At 41.1% G+C, this 20,798-nt stretch overlaps 1 protein-coding gene and 1 long non-coding RNA gene across 3 annotated transcripts in view; one reads left to right on the top strand and one right to left on the bottom strand.

The window, feature by feature from the left end:
- The window catches only part of LOC309845745, a 413,192-nt gene that overhangs the window by 59,232 nt on the left and 333,162 nt on the right, over window positions 1–20,798 (bottom strand). The window lies entirely within an intron of this gene.
- Window positions 6,722–20,798, top strand: part of AHCYL2 (adenosylhomocysteinase like 2) — a 165,138-nt gene continuing 151,061 nt past the window's right edge. The window contains exon 1 of one of the 2 annotated variants that reach the window (XM_082694022.1): window positions 6,722–7,209. In XM_082694022.1, coding sequence (XP_082550148.1) covers window positions 6,736–7,209 — 474 coding nt within the window. In that variant the 5' untranslated portion in view covers window positions 6,722–6,735. The remainder of the gene's footprint in view (window positions 7,210–20,798) is intronic. The other variant, XM_082694021.1, reaches the window with a different exon arrangement.

The following is a 20,798-nucleotide window of genomic DNA, read 5'->3' as shown; positions in this document are numbered from 1 at the left end:
AGAGGAGCTAGTTACTTGAAGAAATAAATTCAATGAAGCAAAATAACTTATGCACAACCTCACAGTTTGTACGTGACAGATGCGGGGCCCAGGATTTTCCTAACCACCACGTCCAGACTCTCCAGGCTCAGCTCTGACTCTGGATTTTTCTTCCCCTCCAGGTTTCCTGGGCTGGGTTCCTTCTGACCTCCCTGTACCCCTTGGTGCTTGCTTACCTCACTCATTTGTGCCTCTCAGCAAGGGAGATAGCAATTTTTTTTTTTTTTTTAACCTTTATCCACCGGAGTATTCAAAACAAAAATGTATCAGTGTCGTCTAATGATCTTTTCTGAAATAAGGGAAAATGTTAATAATTTTCTTTCCTTTTACCTCCATGGACATTCCCTCCATCCCTTCTTTCTTTAATTGGAATACTTAAGTGTAAAGGATGAGGAATGAGATACAGGGAAAGTTGACTGTGGGCTTTAAAAGCTCAGAACTCTGGTCGCAGAGGCCGACATAGACCCTGTAACCACGAGAGGGCACTGTGAGCCCACTTTTTGCGAATGTTTCTGTTGGGCGGCAGACAGAGGTCCAGGACCATGTCATTTCTGGCAACCAAGAAATCTTGTAGCATTTTTATATGAGAGCACCAGTTCTTATGACTCAGTCACAGCGGTCACTTTTCTACCAGAGCTCCTGAACTAGATCCCTGAAAGAGATACCATGGGGTCAAAAAGGAGCTTGTTTTGCGGAGGAGGGGGGTGGGCGCTCCCTATGGCCTGGCCCCTGCCTGGAGAACAGGTCTCCAGGCTTTCAGCTCTGGGGCACTTCCTACCCCGTCTGCTCCACTGGGTCCCTTGCCACTGTCAGCTTAGTCGTCCATCTTCCTAGGTCGGAAGGTCCACCTCTGTTGGTCCCGACCTCTTTTAAGCAGTCTGGCCACTGCCCCACCCTTCTGCCTGCTGCAGTCTCTCTCTCTCTCTCTCTCTTTTTAACCCGAGAAATTGAAAAGATCTAGAAAAGCACAAAGAACAACCTAATAAACACCCATTATCCTTACTACTCAAAATTAACTCTTTTTTAAAAAAAAGTTACCATATTTGCTTCCAGTTTTGTTTGTTTTTGTTTTTTGTTTTAGAAATGAAGTGTGGGGTGCCTGGTGGCTCAGTAGGTTAAGCCTCTGCCTTCAGCTTAGGTCATGATCTCAGGGTCCTGGGATTGAGTCCCTCGGCATCAGGCTCTCTGCTCAGCAGGGGACCTGCTTCACTCTCTCTGCCTGCCTCTCTGCCTACTTGTGATCTCTCTCTCTCTCTGTCAAATAAATAAATCAATAAATCTTGAAAAAAAAAGAGAAATTTTTAAGAACTAAAGTGTAACAGATTTAGCTGAAGGCCTCTCTGACCAACATCCCTGGTCCATTTTTCCTCCCAATTTCCCTCTCTTTGACAGAAAAACATCTTTGAGTTTAGTGGGTTGCCTTCCAGTCCATTATTATATTTTCAAATATGCATATGCAGTTATGTATCTGTAAACTGTTTATATATTGCTTTTGCTTGCTTTTAAACTTTTTCCTTTCATCTAAGTTGCGCATGATATAGTGTGAAAAATCAAATTGTTCTACACGTCTTGTTTCTTAACACAGCTGTCTTGGGACCTGACGCCTACCAGATATCCCATCATTTCCTGTGCTTGGGAGTCAGTCAATTTATTTCAGATGATTTTTATACTTACTACTATATGTCTGAACAAAATGATCATACTACCTCTTGAATGTTCATTTGAAGTGTTATCGTTTGTCTTTTCCTTACAGATGATCAGGATTTAGTTGTTTTTCAATCTTTGCCTACAGGAAAAACAGAGGGGTAGGGGGAAGAGCCAATAGTAGCAGATTCCAAAGCTGGAAAGCAAATGATAAGTGGTAATTTAGCAGATTTGTAAAACCAAAGTCTTAGCCAGCAACAGGGAAAACTTCTACTGCAGCACGCCCTGAAGGCTCTGAATTGGAAGCAGCAGCTACTTCAGGAGGTAGAAAAGAGAACAGGAAGACTAACTCTGAGCAGTCAAATGACTGCCCTTCTCACACCTGGCTGACTGTCCATTCATTCTCTAGGGAAGGCAAACAGAGGGTATTCGAAGAAATTATCTGCTAGCATCCAGAACTAATTTTAACAAGTTCAATACCTTTCTGACTCTTGAGCTTTTGTAAAATTTTTTTATTCCTTGACCCACTCCAGATATTTAAAGGATTGTCTCTTTTGTCCCCAGAATTTTGAAAATTTTCAATGATGTATATTAATGTGGGCCTATTTTAATCTGTCAGGCTGGGTACCTAATGACTCCTTTCATTGTGGAAATTCTCATCTTTCAGGTTTGGGAAATTTAAAAATTATGTCTTAGATTCACACCCCCCTCCACACACACACACCCCATTTTCTTTGTTACCTCATTTTAGCACTCTTATTATTCAGATGTTGGACTTCTTGGACTGATTCTCTAATTCATTTTATTTGTTTGTTTTTGAGTAATCTGTATACTCAATGTGAGGCTCGAACTCATGACCCTGAGATCAAGAGTTACATGCTCTTCTGACTGAGCCAGCCAGAAGCCTCTTCTTCTTCTTCCTTTTTTGGTAATTTAAAGGAAAAAAACTTACTGAAGATCTGAAAAACAATTCCTAAAAGACCAACTTTTCCAGAAAACTATAGCTACACAATGCATTCCACCTCTCATGTTAAAACATGCAGTAGACACAAATTTTAAAAGCATGAAACAAGCCACCATTTTCCAACAATCTGAGCAAAGAGAAAATGCATCTTTCCTGGTTTTGATTTCTTTCTCTTTTTATTTATTGAGTTTTTAAAAAATGTCTGCTACATGTTTTCATTTTAAAAGTCTCATGTTTGTTTTCTGACTGTTCACTTCTTAAAATTACATATTCTTTCACAAATATATCTTAAGTCTCTGAGGATATTAATTTTTTTTGTCTTGATTTCTTCTTCTTTTTTTTTTTTTTAAAGATTTTATTTATTTATTTGACAGAGAGAGAGATCACAAGTAGGCGGAGAGTCAGGCAGAGAGAGAGAGAGAAGCAGGCTCCCGCTGAGCAAAGAGCCCGATGCGGGGCTTGATCCCAGGACACTGAGATCATGACCTGAGCCGAAGGCAGCAGCTTAATCCACTGAGCCACCTAGGCGCCCCTGTCTTGATTTCTTCTTGATGCATAATCTCTGTTACCGCTAAGTTTTTTTTTTTTCTATCCTTTGTTATGTTGGTCTCTGTCTTTGTATTAAAGGTTTTCTTCATATATCTGAGGACTGCCTATCTGCTCATACTTAACATTGAGCTCTCAATGTTGATCACATTAAAGTTTTTGCTCTTGGGTTGGTCAGATACCTCAGAAGTTCGTCCAATTTCCCACGTGGAATATACATTCCTGCTTGTCAATGTGTGGCAGCTGAATAAGCCAAGTAGGGAAGTACTATAATCTAAATATTTCATAAAGTGCCGGCAGTGGCTACTCCAGCCATGAAGGCCAGATGAGAGCTCAGTTGCAGTGAATGGCCTACACCATTTGCTTGTAGTTGCAGTGAGTTGGTCCCTTAATCCCAAACCTTTCCTGAATGGATTAACAGGAAGGGCAGGGGTGCCTGGGTGGCTTAGTTGGTTAAGTGACCGCTGGCGGCTCAGGTCTTGATCTTGGGGTCCTGGGAACAAGACCCACATCGGGCACCCTGATTACCAGGGAGCCTGCTTCTCCCTCTTCCATTTCCCCTGCTGGTACTCTCTTTCTCAAATAAATAAATAAAACCTTTACAACAACAACAACAGGAAAGGCAGTATGATGAAACCTAAATCAGAAATGGAGTACAAAGGCTACCTGGGATCTGTGGATGACTATCTGAACAAGCAGCTTGTAAACACAGAAGAAATTTTGGTGGAGCATTGGCTGGACATTTGGGTGAAGCTTTAAGATCCAGAGGAAGGAGAGTGACATATAGAAACACAAGACCCTCCATACCCAGTGGGAAGTCATGGACCACATGTACTCAGTGACTCCCCAATCCCATACTTCTTATTGGTTAGGTGATCTTGCAGTACATAGAACTTTGACTTCTGCTCCTGAATCTGCTTTTAAATTTGAAAGGACTCTAAGTAAATCATTTTAACTTCAGTTATTCATCTCATTTTTCCAATATGAGGATTAGAGGACCCTTCCAATTATACATAATGCCCTGGGTTTGCGATCTCCATTGTTCAGTGAAAGCAGCAAGGCTCCTGGCTACTATTTGTGAGAAGGAGAATACATACATAAACATATAGAATATTTCCAGAAAGATGCAGATGAAACTTAACTGGTTGCCTGCAAGGAGAGGAACTGAAGATGATTTACTTTTCATAAAGTACTCTTGTATCTTTTGAACTTGGAAAAACAAACTAACAAATAAATCTTTCATAAACTTGTGCTTAAGCATCCTGAATCCAGCATGGCATTTCCATCTTCAGCTGTGCCTGGTGTCCCTCAGTAACAAAGACAGCAGGAGCAGCAGGTGTGTAGGATAGAGTTGGGAATGGCCGAGGAGTGTGCCCTCGTGTTTGGTCCTGACCATTGGAGGGTGCTTGGATAAATAAAGGATGAATATGAGTTTCTCTCCAGCGTTCCAACTCCTTAGGTTTTGTAACCACATCCCACTGAGGAATTAATGCCTCCCTTCAGTAATTAATTCTAGTGGCAGTCCAGGTAGGCAGCTGCTGTCTATGAGCTTCAACACATGCCAGGTGGTTGTACCACAGGTCCCTTGTGTATTAGGGGGAAGAAAGAAATCAGTTATAGAGCTGCTAATCTCTGCTCCGACAGCTGGAGGATGAAGCTCTGAGCTGTTTCTTTATAACAGGAAGGAAATTCTGAAAGCCACAGTGTGAAAAGAAACCTTAAGAAGCCCTTGGGTCTGGTGGACTTGTGGGCTTTGTGGAAATGGCAATGCTCACATGTCTTCCAACGCATAGTGTTAGGCATAAATTCGAAGACGAGGATACAAAAGACTCCATTCAGGGTAAAACAACTCCACAAATGAACAGATTTCCCATGACAGCTGAAGCACAGGGAAGTAGGAGATCAAGGCAGATGATTTCTGCCTCTCTTTGCCAGGGAAAATTTAAGTTACTCTAAAGGCTAGATGCCCAGAGGTCTTTTGGGATTGTCAGAGCTACTGCCTACTCTCTGAACAACCATACACTGGTTAGATTTCCCTTTGCTTCAGTTTCCCTGAGAATAGAGAATAAATAACCTAACCCATAATCTGTCAGTCAATTGCATTTTAGGATTTTTTTTTCTTTTTATCAGGATTTACTTATTTGAGAGAGAATGAGAGAGAGCAAGCACCAGAGAGGGTATAGTGTCAGAGGGAAAAAGAGAAGCAGACTCCTTGCTGAGCAGGGAGTGAGACCCCAGGACCCTGGGATCATGACCTAAGCAGATGACAGATACTTAACTGAGATGGAGCCATCCAGGCCCCAGCGTATTTTTTTCAAATATTATTTACAGAGTAAAATCTTATGGAATGTGAAATTTTGTATCGGCTTTTTAAAATATTATCTAATCATAAGCATTTATTTCTCTTCATCATTAAAAAAAGTTCCTGGCAGACTTAATTTTCAAGGTTGTAACCATCCCTATTGCTGGCCATTAAAGTAGTTTCAAAACCTTTTTGTTACTGAAAATAAAACCGCTACACGTCTTTGTGCTTATAGCTTTTAAAATAAAACAAAAGTTTTATCTGCCAAACCTACTTTGACATCAATAAACTATCTAAAACCTCGAAAAAACCCCATAAAACTACAAAGTAAAAAAGTCATCTCAAATCTCATCACTTAAGGAACTCTCTGTTCATTTTGTAGTTAATGCCTCTCTGCTTATGTATTTTTCCGAATTTTATATTATTTTTCCAGCAGAATTAATAGATCAGATTTGGCCTTGCTTAAGGCTATGTATTATTCCTCAGTTTTGGAAATTTGGACCTGGCGATACCTAACTTCTTTTTTAGGCTGATTTGAAACTTCCAAACTCAAAACGCGCCAGGATTTGCCACAGCAGGTAAGGTCCTATTTTTATTCCTTATACAAACACAGCCATTAAAATTCGGAAAGGTGTGTTGGGGTCCCGACTTCAAAGAAATGGAAAAATCAAGCTTCTTTAAGCCTTGGGCCCGCACTCTCTCCACGTGACGCCTCCGCTTTTCCTTTAAATGCCGGGTCACGTGATCACAGACGCTCACCGACGGAGGAAATTCTTGGCTGTCAGGGTAGGGAGTCATTCCTCTCCCCGACCACCTTTCCAACCCTAGGGTTCCTGGCTTTCCTTTCCCGGAAGCCGCAACTCCTGAGGAGACTTTCTTCCCCATCCTCTACGTCGTGTCATGTAATCTCACTCCTTTCCATTCCGTTAGTCGCGGGTGCTAGAGCTCCATCTCTCTTACAGAATCCCACTAGCCAGAAGCAGGGCCACTGGGACTACGGCTCCCAGGAGACATCACGGGCCCCGCCCCCGCCGGCTCGCAGTGTAGGTCGGGGGCTGAGGTCCCACAGTCTTCTGGCCGCGTGCTGCCCGGAGCAAGCGCACTACAGGTTCCGTGGCGCCTCGCGCGCGAGCCGAGCCTGGCCAGGCCGGGGCGGGGCGGGGCCGGGCGGGGTGGGGCGGGAGAGGCTGGGGCTGGCTGGCCGGCGGGCGGGCGGAGGAAGGGGGTGGGAGCGGAGGCGATGGAGGGGAGGAGTGGGGGAATGGGGGAGGGAAGGGGAAGGGAGGCGGGAGGCGGGGCCGAGCGGGAGCCGGAGCTGGAGTCTGAGCCGGCGGTTGCAGTAGAGGCGGTGATGTCGGTGCAGGTCGTGTCAGCAGCGGCTGCCGCGAAGGTGCCTGAGGTGGAGCTGAAGGACCTGAGCCCCTCTGAGGCGGAGCCGCAACTGGGACTGAGCACCGCGGCTGTGAGTGCCATGGCCCCCCCGGCAGGCGGCGGGGACCCTGAGGCTCCAGCTCCCGCCGCGGAGCGGCCCCCGGCCCCCGGCCCGGGCTCGGGGCCCGCCGCCGCTCTCAGCCCTGCCGCCGGGAAAGTGCCTCAGGCGTCGGCCATGAAGCGGAGCGACCCTCATCACCAGCACCAGAGGCACCGCGACGGCGGCGAGGCCCTGGTTAGCCCCGACGGCACCGTCACCGAGGCGCCGCGCACAGTCAAGAAGGTATTGGGGCCGGGCTGCCTCTCGCGGAGAGAGGGAGGAGGGAGGGGAACCGCAGATCCTCGCGGCAAGGCAGCACCACCCTCCACGCCCTCTCTTCCGATCGTACTTGCCGAGAGAGCCCCTTTCCCCTCAGATCCGCGCTCTCACAGATCCCCTCACCTGCGCCCGGTGCTGGGGAACGAAGACTCCCGGTGGCACGGCCGTACTTCGCGATGAGTAACATGGAGGTAGCGCTCTCCGCTACTACTTGGAATAGGCAGGGGAGGGGAGGCACCTAATACTATCCTTCGCCCCCGCACGCAGCACACTCCCATGGGTTATATTCCAGACTATTCAGGGAGAAGACCCCGATGGTATAGACAAACCTTACGGTTTCTGAGAGTTCACCCAGCAATAAGGGTGGACACATCTTTTCTATTTAGAGAACGAGTAAGCAGTAGTTAACCTCGCATTGAAATCCTGTCGCCTGGTTTCCGTACAGAGGATGACTTTCTGCCTTTCTGTGGCCAACCGCTTCCGTAGAGCAGTACTGATGCTGTGCCCTTCGTTCCAGATGCTGCAGTATCCTTGCATCTTCTCTGAATGGAGAGAGTCTCTTTCACTCTTTTCTCTTCCGAGATTCGCCCCCTCTGCTTAGTAGTTGGCCACCAGGATTATTAGACTGTGTGCGGAGAGAATGATTGTTTCATTGGTTCCTTTATTATGATCTGGAAGTGTTAGGAAGAAACGCTTCTACTTTGGGGAAAGGCAGTCATTGTGAGGCTGTCTCATTCTTCAGCTCCTTCCAGACACAGCTCTGAAGAGCCAGTATAGTCTGAGAACACCAAGAAGTGAATCTAGATGTGTGATACTCCAGTATTACCCTTACAGTTGGCCATCCGTGGTGTGTCTCTCCTCTCACAGCTAAATCAGCACAGGAAAAAGGGGGCAAATGTTGGAGAAGACAAAGATGGATCGTAAAAAGAGGGATTTATGGCTCTTAATTTCCAAGACATAATATGAACACAGTGATTTATGTTTTTTTTTAATTGTTGCATATGGTTTTTAATTGCTTTGTCAGAACAGCAGTAAAGTGATGTGAAGTCTCGGATGGTTTCACTGTGTAAGACCCAGCTGAATTGGAACTCTGCTTTCAGCCTAACTTTTGTTGTAATAGTCTCATGATTAAGGTGTAAAGGACATAACCCTTTCATTCTAATTCCCTAGATGTAGGAGATAGATGATGTCAGATGCAAGACTAAAGGAATTTGTTTAATTCTGCTTTAGGACAGTGTCCATGTCATTTGCAGTATGAAACTCCTGTAGGGTGGGGTGTGTGTGTTGGGGGGTAGTTGTAGGAGGCAGCACAGGTCCTAGGGGCTGGTAGTACCTATGGTACTACCTACATTGGTAGTAACACATTGGTAGTACCTGTGGATCACTCTAACAGCTTTAGTACTGAAACATTTCTGACTGGTTGAGTTGCTTTATAAGTTTGGCCTAATCTTTTTCCTGTGATTAGGGATCTTTTCCTGTAAAATCTATAATTTGATTAGATCTCTTGAGGATAATAGAGTTTAACAAATTACTTTTAGGGCATGGGATTTACAGTCAGGCAGACCTGGGTCTCAATACTCGTATCTTCACTAACTAGCTATTTCTAAGTTCTTTGAGTCTTAATTTCTGCTTGTATAAAATGAGGATATTAATAATGATTGAGGATTAGAAATATTTGTAAAGGGCTTTAGCATTGAACTTGGCACATATGCTAGGGGCTTAAGGGATGGTAGCTATTATTATTAAGGATGATTTTCTTTTATTTGTCCTCCCATCATGATTTAAGTGCATGCCCTTGTGACCTCTCCTGAAAGGTACGCCCTATTCAATAGATTCTATACAAAGAAGTTTAAAAAATCACAGGCCAGCATATCAGTCTGTTTTTTCTTAAATCTAGATGTGCTTCTTGACCATTTTCCTTGTCAAGAACCACCTTCTTCCTGTTTATCCAACATCAGAATGTAGATTCCATGATTCTAGATTTACTCAGCAGCCTCAAGGCTATGGAAGACAGGGCTGAGCTTGCCTTACAATGTTAATTGCAACCAGAAAACAACGTTTGCTGAAGTTAAACAGTTGAAGATCTGGGCAAAGATACAGCTGTATGACACAACTAAAGGCATTGCTGAGCTCCATTTTGGGGACAGAATCTTTAACTTTCTTGGTATTGAATTGACTCAATTAAAATAAGTGCAAGAGACTGCCCTTCTTTCCCCCGGTTGAAAGTCACCTCACTAAGGGACTGCAGTGTGACATTTTGATTTGTTGAGTCTTTGTTGATTCTTAGATTGTTTATTTAAATAATCATTATGACCGCGGCACCCTTCTGCTTTTACTGTAGGGAGGGACTGGGAGAACTGGGGCTTGAAATAGCTGCCTTTGGCTGTGTAATTGGTAACTACTGCTTTAACTGTCACATACAAGCTTATTTATCTTAAGTTACATTTTATGTTGATGGTTTCCCTTGCACTATTCATTTATTTGTCATCAGTTTTCTTCTGTTACTCTGCTTAGCCACACAAGGGAAATAAACTTTTTATAAGAGCCAGAATTCCCAAGAGCAGTAGTTAATAAGAATGAACATATGGTTTGCAGGTTACTTAGTCACATCTTATCTTTGGCTCCTGCCTCCATCTTGTAACTTGTGGTGCTGTGGGGACCAGATCTTGTCATGCTGGCTATCATAAATTTGTATTAATGTTTTTCTTCATAAGCTCTTATCAAGTGAACCCAACCAAAAATCTCTGTAAGCAGTGATTTGTGAAATGGAAAGATAAATTCCAAGTGAAGGCAGTAGTATTAGTTGAGAAGATTTCTTTCCAGTGTTCTTAAAAATGGGTTAGTAAGAGTGTCATAGCACAGCAAGGAAAACAAGGCATGCGAGGATTTATTTCAGGAGAGTTCAAACTTTCTGACAGTAAGGCTGCAAGACCAAGAACTGCAGGTTTGCGCTTACATCAGTATTGGTAATGATCATGTTCAAGCAGACTTTTTTTTTTTTTTTGGCAAACGTATCCACTTTACATTGGATTTGTTTCTGTCAGCAGAGAATGAGTTGAGCCATGTTAGTTCTTTCTTGCCCTGAATTCTTTAAGCTCTTGATTTGGTTAATTATAGATTACTAAAATGGAACCTTTTGGTTATAGGCATGGGAATGTGGGAACAGTATGACTCCTTTTGCCAGTTAGGAAAGTACAGCCTTACAAAATGTTCAGTAAGACAGTTGGCAGATTGATCTGAATATGATTTACCATTCATTGGCCTTTTCTATTCCAGGAATTATTATACGCATTTTTCTAATTTTTACAGTAACACATTGAGATACAGGTGGCATTATCTCCTTGTTACAGATAAAATATGAGGTCCTGAGAGATAAAGTGCCTTGCCCAAGGTTGTATATCTAGTAAGTTGCAGAGATAGGACTCAAATCTGTTTTAAACCTTTACCTATTTCCAAAGCCCATGTCTTTTTTATTACACCACACTGATTCTTTCTAAATTTTTAGATGCAGGATTCTGGTCTTTGCTCAGAAATCTTTCAGAATACTTATTGAACTCTAAGGTATGCTTGTCTGGCCTAAGGTTTAGGTTGCTCCGAAACCAAAGTGAAGAGGTTCTGAGTCAGAGTTCTAGAAATAGGACAGGGAAAAAAAATTGTAAAATTATAAGGAAGAAGAGTATCTTATATATAAAAAAGTGTTCCAAGATCAATGATGCATTTCTACATCAATTTACTGACAGTCTGATAAATTTATCCTTATTTTTTTAAAATGTATTCTTATTTTTAAAGTTATAAATAAATCTGAAGGACCTAAGAATATGCTCTTCTGCTCTGTCCAACTAACAATTTTTTTCCTGTTAAGTCCTGCTTTCTTTATGAATGAGTCTCTGATTAAGCCTTTTGAAAATTAGGAGTAGTACGTTGTTATGTATTCCGGCTATATACCAGGCACTGTTTTAGAGCCTTGCATGCACTATTTTACTTAATCCTTGTAAGAGCTCTCAGATAGGTAGTGTTCTCTTTGTTTTATTGAGGAAACAAGAGTTTCAGAATTAAGGGATTTGCCTTAGGTTACACATTCAGTAATGTGATGGAGCTAACAGAACTCTAATCTGTTTGACTCCAGAGCCCAGACTCTCTTGCTTTTCATTTGAAGTTTCATTTCCCTGTTGCAAAGCTCAGACTGAATTTTTAAAATCTTAGCTAATTTGTATACTTTTTGTGGATGTTTTTGTTATTTCACTAACAGGCAGTGGCAGTTTCTTTTTATTCATTGAGCTTGTTTAATGGTCTTAACCATATATTTGAACATTTATGACTTTTCTGGGAAAGTAGCCCATATTTTGGATTAGTATAATTTGTGACTTCTTTTCTCCTCAGACCTGGGAAAGACTGAACATTAGGAGGTGTTTTGGGATGTTGGTCAGAGCTGAAGTTGCAGTTGTATATTTGATGTCTTGTCCAGTTAATTGAAGAAATGGATAATTCGTGAAGAAGGGAGAATGAGATTTTTTTTTTTTTAATTACAGGAAAAGTTTCTCTGTCCCGCAATGAAAGGGGAAAAAAAGATTTATTGAAAATTTTATTTAGGCTCCTTGTCGAGTTGAGTTTATAAAGAATAAGCGGTTTCTCTCATGGTAGCCTTTGTTAAAATAATTGAGGGAAGTACAACTGAGGTGGGTGGGAGAACAGTCCTGACAGTTGCCCTGATTCATCACTCTGCCATCATGTTCAGGTGGTATGCACAGTTAGAGGAGCTGAAATTCCATTTACCCAATAAAAGGTTAAGTAAGCTTGATCAGGTTTCTATGGAATTTGTAGGAGCTTTTTATAGTCTGAATGACCTGTGGCCTGCGAGTTCGAGCAAAACAGAGGAAAAAGTGGTAGACTGAAATTCTTCTGTTACACTTCTGAGCCTAAAAGTATTTTGATTAAATTAAATAACTTAAGACATGATATCTATGATTTTTAGTCCCCTGTTCCCCAGCTATATCCTGCAACAATTCAGTTAGCCATTTTCTTCTTGGACACTAGACACTTGTACAGCATTAATAAGCTAGTGATTTCCTATTCTTAAAGGTTCTATCAGTAGAAATATATTGGTTTGGGGCACCTGGTTTTTCTAAGCTCAGAACCTGTATTAAGGTAGGGTAGAGAAGTTCTAGAGCTGGTTGACCATAAATTAGGCTTTTCCTTAGAGCCTTTCTGAATACTGCAGAGCTGTCATTGAGAGTTGAGTAACCTGAGGCTAAAACTGACTTCATCTTCCCTATAAGCTTTTCCTGCAGAGCTATGTGTACCCTGTGGATCACTCTAACAGCTTTAGTACTGTTAAATACCTTTTCCTGGACACTCTTCTCTTGGCTTCAGTTATGACTCTTCACTTCTGGCTGCCATTTACTGAATGCTTACTCTCTGCCAGAGAGCTATCTTTTCTCATTTAATCCTTATAACAACTTTATCAGATAAATATTATTCTCTTTATTTTACAGATGAGAAAATATAGGCTCAAAGAGAATAATTAACTTGCTTGAGGCTTTGCCAGTCTGTGATGCCTTTGGGGTTAGTGAGATGAAACATTGCCCATAGCAACGGTGGGAGGCTTTGCCACACTGCCAGCCCCTCCTTCTCTGACCAGGTTCCCATGTGAAATCTGCTTAAGCTCCTGCACCTAGGCTGCTGCGAAGACCACTCTGCAACATTTTGGATTTCAGAATCTACAGTCCTCAGGGAGAAGGCCCAAACCACCATCCCTCACATCTCTGTTTACCTTATTTACTATCTGACGTCCAGTTATCCATTATCTTCTAATACTCACTCCCTTACCACTCTCCTCTTCCTCTTAGCTGATCGAGTTCCCCCAGATCTTTTCACCAAGTCCTCTCCAACTTCCCCCTCCATTATCAGTAAACCCCCAAGTAGCATCAGCCTCTAGCAGCAAGATCAAGTTACGGGGGCAATAGTGGAGGAATCGTTAGTGTGACACCTGGTATTCAGAACTATGATGGTGTAACCCAAGCCTCAGCGTCTCCTGTTTAACATTAGTGATCATGTCTTTGCCAACCCCATTCTGTGTATGATTTTGGGTGCTGTTTTTTAGCTCTGTGGCCCTGAAGCATGTTCTCCACCCTGAGAGCTGAACGATGGAGCTGAGAGTTGCTAGAGAAAATCAGAAAACCAGGCAGAATGATGTCACTGAATTCATAATTGTCAACCTCATGTGCATAATCAGCATCGCCTAACAGTATTATTCATTTCTCTAGTAAGTTCACTTTCTTACCCACTGCAAATGACTGTTTCATACTGTCTCGATTTCTCATCTCTCACGTGTTCTTTTTAAACCAGTGGTGTACCTTATACTTTAGTATTAAAACAGGAGCCACCAAAAGGGAATTCTTCATCTCTATACCTCCCAAATCGACAAACCTACCTGCATCTAAGGCTCGTCTTTTTCTCCTTCGCACCTGTCAGGGGCCTATCTCTCTACAGGTGCTCTAATCACATTCTTCTGTCTTAAAGAACTTCTTCCTTTGATTATTTCCTCTTTCTGCTAAAGCTGTTCCTACAGTATTCCAACTCGATTTAATCTCTCCCATTTTGAAAACCCCATCCTCTAACCCCTATATCTTCCTTCTGCTTCTGTCCTAACTTTCTGCTCCCTTTCATAGCTAAGCTTATTAAAGGAGTTTTCAGCACACACTATGTACATTTTCTTCTTTCCACAAGCTCTTTAACTCACTCCCACCTTAATGCTCTGGCCAGAATAAAATCCTCTTGCTAACATTGCTAATGTCCCATCAGTTTGGGAAACATAGCAGTCTGTTTTTTCAGACCTCGTCAAGACCTTGGTAGCATTTGATACCAACTTCTCACCTAGACATTTTCCTCTTTTGCTTCCATGACACAGCTGTTTGTTAGTTTTCCTATTTTTCTGGCTGCTCCTTCTCAGTATCCTTTGTTGGCTCTTTCTCCTTGATCCTGAGCTGTCTGCTCTTCCATTGTGTTTTCTCCCTAAGTCATCTATACCATTCCTATGCCTTTAAGTGTCATCTACATCCCAACAGCTCCCCAGATTATTTGTTTAGCTAAGACACCTCTTCCAAATGCCAATCTTATGTGTGCCCAACTGCCTGCTTGTAGTTGGACTTCAAAATTAATGTGTCCAAAATGGTATTTTTGTCTAATCCCTAAAATATGTTCTTGTTTTCTTCGTATCAGTTAAATGGTGTTTACATTATAATTTTCTTTCCTTTAAAAAATTGTTTTTAATTGCACAAGTCATGCCTGAATATTTTCTTATAAAATAATTTTGCTTAATAAGGCAGAACCCCTTCCTTGGTCCTCAGCCAGTCTCATTGCCCTCTCCACAGGTGACTTCTGCTACCCATCAATTAATCTTTCATGATTTTTTTTTTACTTTACATTCTTATTTGCACATAGAGAAATTTGTAGTTTTATAATAACTTGCCTATAAATAAAAGTATACTATATATTTGCAGGTCCCCCCCCACCACTTGGAGCTCTTTCCATATCAATATATATAGATCTTAGTCTTTTTTTATTTTTTTAAAGATTTTATTTATTTATTTGACAGAGAGAGATCACAAGTAGGCAGAGAAGCAGGCAGAGAGAGAGGGGGAAGTAGGCTCCCTGCCGAGCAGAGAGCCAGATGTGGCTGAAAGCAGAGGCTTAACCCACTGAGCCACCCAAGCACCCCTATCTTAGTCTTTTTGACTGAATTAATTTCCAAAGTCCATACCATTGTTGTTTATTAAATCACTCTTCTGTTGATGCATATTTAACTTGATTTTTTTTCCTTAATAGTGCTGTCGTAAATACCTATATTCGTGTATGTATATGTGTGTGTGTGTACACCTGTATAGTAAGTGTTTTTCTAGGGTAGATACCTAAAAGCAAAATTCTGGAGTTGAAAGATAATCCATATTTTACTCTATTTTATTATTATTATTTTTATATTTTATTTTTTCAGTATTCCAAGATTCGTTGTTTATGCACCACACCCAGTGCTCCATGCAAGACGTACCCTCCTTAATACCACCACCAGGCTCACCCATCCCACCACCCCCTTTCCCCAATAATCCATATTTTAAACTTTATGCGTGTCTTGTTGCCTTCAAAAATGTAGTACCGTTTTACACATTAACTAACTATAAACAAGACAACCCTTTCACCACACCTTTACCAACCACAGGATATTTTTATGTCTTTTATGAGGAAAATTGTTACTGTTTTTTTATTAGTGTTTTTTCTTACTTAACAGTATTTATTAATGCTAGGGATACAGCAGTGAACAAAATAGATGATCTCTGCCTTCCTACTGACTTCTGTTTTCAATGTCAGCTTGTAGGAATTCTTTACTCTTCTGTAGATTTTTTTCTATTTTATTTCTTACTGACTTGTCACTTTGTTTATAATTTTAAAAGTTTTTATGTAGTCAGATTGTGAAATATTTTTCTTCAGGGCTTAAACATTTTGTGTCTTAGAATGGCCTTTTCTACCCCAGGTTTATAAACAAATTGTTTAATATTTTCTTCAACTGTTTTTATGGATGTGTTTATTACATCTTGGTCCTCAGCCCATCTGGAATAGACTGGAGTTCATTTTTGTTCATAATGTAAGATAGGGACTATTTGTGATATAAGATAGCTCTATTTGTCCCCAAATAAAATTTAATATTTTACTTTTTCAGGTTTGTTTTCTATTTCTTTTTCTTTAACTTCTCCACTGTTTTTATTTCGTTGCCTTTAGTTGGACATATAGATGTAACTTTTGATTAAAGACTATTTAACTCAAGAATGACACTAAAAAATTGCGTTCCTGGCTGTACTAAGTGCTTATAATGAGTTATTCGTAAAAGTAATTGCTATTGTAGCAAATTTTATTTATTGCTCATAAGCAAACATCATTATAAATGTTTATTTTTTTTTTAAAGATTTTATTTATTTATTTGACAGACAGAGATCACAAGTAGGCAGAGAGGCAGGCAGAGAGAGAGAGAGAGATAGAGAGAGAGAGGGAAGCAGGCTTCCTGCGGAGCAGAGAGCCCGATGCGGGGCTCTATCCCAGGACCCTGAGATCATGACCCGAGTCGAAGGCAGCAGCCCAAACCACTGAGCCACCCAGGCGCCCCATAAGTGTTTATTATTGTTTAGTGGATCTAAATTTATGTTTTGATAGAAATTGGAGCCTCAGTGATATCTCAGATATACATTCTATTCTGCAGTGGTCTACAGAGGAACTTACCTTCTGCAATTATACTAAGTTGGAGAAATGTGTGGTTCTTTTTCAAAATGACACCTTATTTTTTATAAGGCATTGCCAGGAATTGAGTACATATAATGAGACTGTAGGAAGAAAAAATTTTGCCCTAATTCCACAATTGTGTGCATCTACATTACATTTTTTTTTCTTTCTTTTTTTGCTTCTACCTTTCAAAGTTAATATTACTTCCTTTAGGTTGAAGAAAGACTTCTTTTCCTCGCAGGTAAATAAGGTGTCTTCTTCAGTAAAATTATTGGATAAAGCTTGACATGGAATCTAGTCTTGGGTGACTCTGCTTTGCGGAGACAGAAATGGAATAGGAATTTTTACTACATTAATATCTATTGTTTCTGTAAGGGAGAAAAGATGATGGGTCTGATGCTATTTCCTTTTTAAGGCCTTTGCTGGACTATATTATAGAAATAGGGAACAAATGGGGTGCCTGGGTGGCTCAGTCAGTTAAGCAGCTGCCTTCCGCTCAGGTCATGATCCTAGGATCTGTCCTGGGATTGAGTCCCGCATTGGGCTCCCTGCTCAGTGGAGAGCCTGCTTCTCCTTTCCCTTTGCCTGCTGCTTTGCCTGCTTGTTCTCTCTCTCTCTCTCTCTGTCAAATAAATAAATAAATAAATAAAATCTAAAAAAAAAAAAAAGAAATAGGGAAGCAACTTTACTATTTCTGGATACTTCTCTAATAATCTCGCTAATGTGTTATGAACTTCTTTTGTGCAAAGACCTTTTATGTACTGTGTGCTAAACACTGCTGAGTGATAGGACTATTAAATCAGTGAAATACCATTCTTGTTCTCAAGGAGACAGTAGGGAATGCAGATATGAAAATAAAGAAATACGATCTGGTTTGATACAAGCAACACTGGAAGCAGTAATTGTTGCAGTTTGGAGAGGTCAGTACTGACATTGAGGTATATCACCTCAGGAGAAGCTGTTGGTTGCCTACTCAAGAGGTTTCACAGTATAGCAGAACCTTTATGAAATTTCCATGTTCCAACTTTACATGTTCTAAAATTCACACTTTTAGTACACTTAGAGGTTGTTCACCTCTTAGGGCTGGTTCATTCAAACCAAACTCACAAATTTGTATATAAAACAAAATGGTAACTTCCAACTTGTGGTCAGATGTAGAACACTCAAGCTGATCTGATACATATGTCAGTCAGAGGATACTGTGGAAGATGTACATGGGAAGTATAGTTAGGGACAGTTTATTAAGTCTGGAATCCTTTATATCCTTGCTGTTGAAACTGGTCCATGACCAGAAGAATTGGCATCCCCTAGGAACTTGTTAGGAATGTACAATCTTGGGCAACTCTGGGTCTGTACTGATGTAAACCCAACAGAACCTTAGTTTTTTTTTAGCCCATTGTTGAGTAATACTGGCTTAGCAGTTGGTCTTATTCATGCTTGTCACATGAAACCTCATTTGTAGAGAGGCAAGAAAATCCTTTCAGGGTTTTTTTTGGAAGGATAGAAATGTATACTAAAGCTTATTAAAATACTTGTAATAGGGTGTCTGGGTAGCTCAGTCGTTAAGTGTCTGTCTTCTGCTCAGGTCATGATCCCAGGGTTCTGGATCCAGCCCCACATTGGGTTCCCTGCTTGGTGGAAAGCCCGCTTCTCCCTCTCCCACTCCTGCTTGTATTCCCTCTCTTGCTGTGTGTGTCTCTCTCTTTTCAAATAAATAAATAAAATATTTTTAAAAATAACATAAAATAAAAATAAAATACTTGCTAGAGGGGCATCTGGGTGGCTCAGTGGGTTAAAGTCTCTGCCTCTGGCTCAGGTCATGATCCCAGAGTCCTGGGATGAAGCCCCATATCAGGCTCTCTGCTCAGCAGGGAGCCTGCTTCCTCCTCTCTCTCTCCCTGCCTCTCTGCCTACTTGTGATCTCTGTCAAATAATTAAATAAAATCTTAAAAAAAAAAATACTTGCTAGAGACATAGAACCACAGACAGGCACAGATACACAAAGATAGACATACACAGATCCTTCACATAAAACCGAAGCCTCCAAAACCCCTCTACCCAAACCCTTCACACACATAGACCCATATCCACACCTATAGAGAGACCTCATACATAGAGTTCCCTACAGGTACCCACAGAGATATCCCACACAGATCACGTAAACCCTGGAGGCCACCCCCCAACAGACACACATACACACACAGACACCCAACAAGTAATGCTGACAACTCAGATTTTCATAAGACTTGAGTAGTTTTTCCATATTTTTGAGGAGAAGGGGCAAGTATACTCTTTAAGGTACTTTTAACTGAGCCAGAAAGTGAAGGGAAAACAGACTGACTGCCACTGGGTCTACAGAACAATGAATTTAAAAAAAAAAAAAAAGAAAGAAAAAGTGAATATCACAAAGCCAGTTTTATTTGAATTCCTGTTTCTGGAACTGCTTGTTCCTGGACATCATTTTCAGTTTGATATACTCATCGTGCTTGGATGGAAAAGTCATTCTTCTCTTATTTTCTCTCAGGAGCTTGCATTCTAGATCGCTGGTTAAGCAGAGTTCCATGTTCAGTTCCCCTTGGTACTAATGAACACACTTCTCGTCGCTGAGTCACATAAATCTTCCCAGGATTGGAAGATCCAGAAATACTGCACTTACGTGGAGGGCTCATACTGAGTCCTCTGTGGGTGTGTGGGACTGAAGAATGTAGGGCAGAGAGGGAAAATTATGTTAAAACTAGAAAGAGGTGTAATTTTAGTCTTTTTACCTCTTGGGTCATTCATAGTATAGGTTTACATAAGACATGTGATGAAACTTAAGGATGACTCAGGGGAGTAATTTAGTTGTAAGTTGAAAGATTTTTTTTTTTTTTAAAGATTTATTTATTTATTTGATAGACAGAAATCACAAGGAGGCAGAGAGGCAGGCAGAGAGAGAGGAGGAAGCAGGCTCCCTGCTGAGCAGAGAGCCCCATGCGGGGCTCGATCCCAGGACCCTGGGATCATGACCTGAGCCAAAGGCAGAGGCTTTAACCCACTGAGCCACCCAGGCGTCCCTGTAAGTTGAAAGATTTTTAAGCTGTTCTGATTTTGGCTGAGGGTGGCACATTGATTGTTGTTTGATTAAGAGATCACTGGTATTAACAAAGCCAGAGTTTTTAGTTCCTTGGGCAGCATTTTGTGAGAAGTCTTGTTAGGGAAAAGGAGACTCTGACACGTGTAGCATGTTTATGCCTAAAAAGTGGAAAGTTTTTATCACACTAAGGGTGTTAGGCACCAGAGAGACGTTGCTAGAAGAGTTTTACAAATGTAGGTTCCAAAAAGATAAATATTTTTCTCTTGCTGTCTGGTACATGTATATGTTTTCATTTGACCAAAAGCCTGTTAAAAATTTTTTCAAGCATATGGAAGAGTACTGAGAAAATTGTACACGCTGCCCAATTTAACAAATGCTGGCATTTTGCAAAATTTTCTGTAGATGCTTTTAAAGACCTAAAACATTGTATATAAAATTGAGGAGCCTTTTGTATGCCTTCTCTATTTATTCCCTATTTTTTTTTTCTTTCCCTCCATCATAGACGTTAACTGCTGTCCAAACTTTGTGGTTTGTTATTCCCCTTCATGTTTTAACACCTTTGCTATATATTACCAATATCAATTATATATTGATAAACAATATATAACATTGTTTTGTGTGTTTATAAACTTAACATAAGTGGTACTACAGAGCAGATACTGTTATGCAACCTACTTTTTTCACTCAACTTTGAGTTTTAAGGTCTGATAAATGTAGATTTTCTAGTTGAGTCGTGTTAACTATTATGTAGTGCTTCATTGTGTGACTCCTTTTCTTTCTTTCTTTTTTTTTTTTTTTAAAGATTTTATTTATTTATTTGACAGAGAGAAATCACAAGTAGATGGAGAGGCAGGCAGAGAGAGAGAGAGAGAGGGAAGCAGGCTCCCTGCCGAGCAGAGAACCTGATGCGGGACTCGATCCCAGGACCCTGAGATCATGACCTGAGCCGAAGGCAGCGGCTTAATCCACTGAGCCACCCAGGCGCCCTGACTCCTTTTCCCTAACAAGATACTTCTCACAAAATGCTGCCCAAGGAACTAAAAGCTCTGGCTTTGTTAATACCAGTGATCTCTTAAACAACAATCAATGTGCCACCCTCAGCCAAAATCAGAACAGCTTAAAAATCTTTCAACTTACAACTAAATTACTCCCCTGAGTCATCCTTAAGTTTCACCACATGTCTTATGTAAACCTATACTATGAATGACCCAAGAGG

The sequence above is a fragment of the Mustela nivalis genome (genome assembly GCF_964662115.1).
Source record: "Mustela nivalis genome assembly, chromosome: 12".
NCBI classification, from domain to species: Eukaryota; Metazoa; Chordata; class Mammalia; order Carnivora; family Mustelidae; genus Mustela; species Mustela nivalis.
Note: the sequence above shows the minus strand (reverse complement) of the source record. Positions and strands in the feature narration are given on the sequence as shown.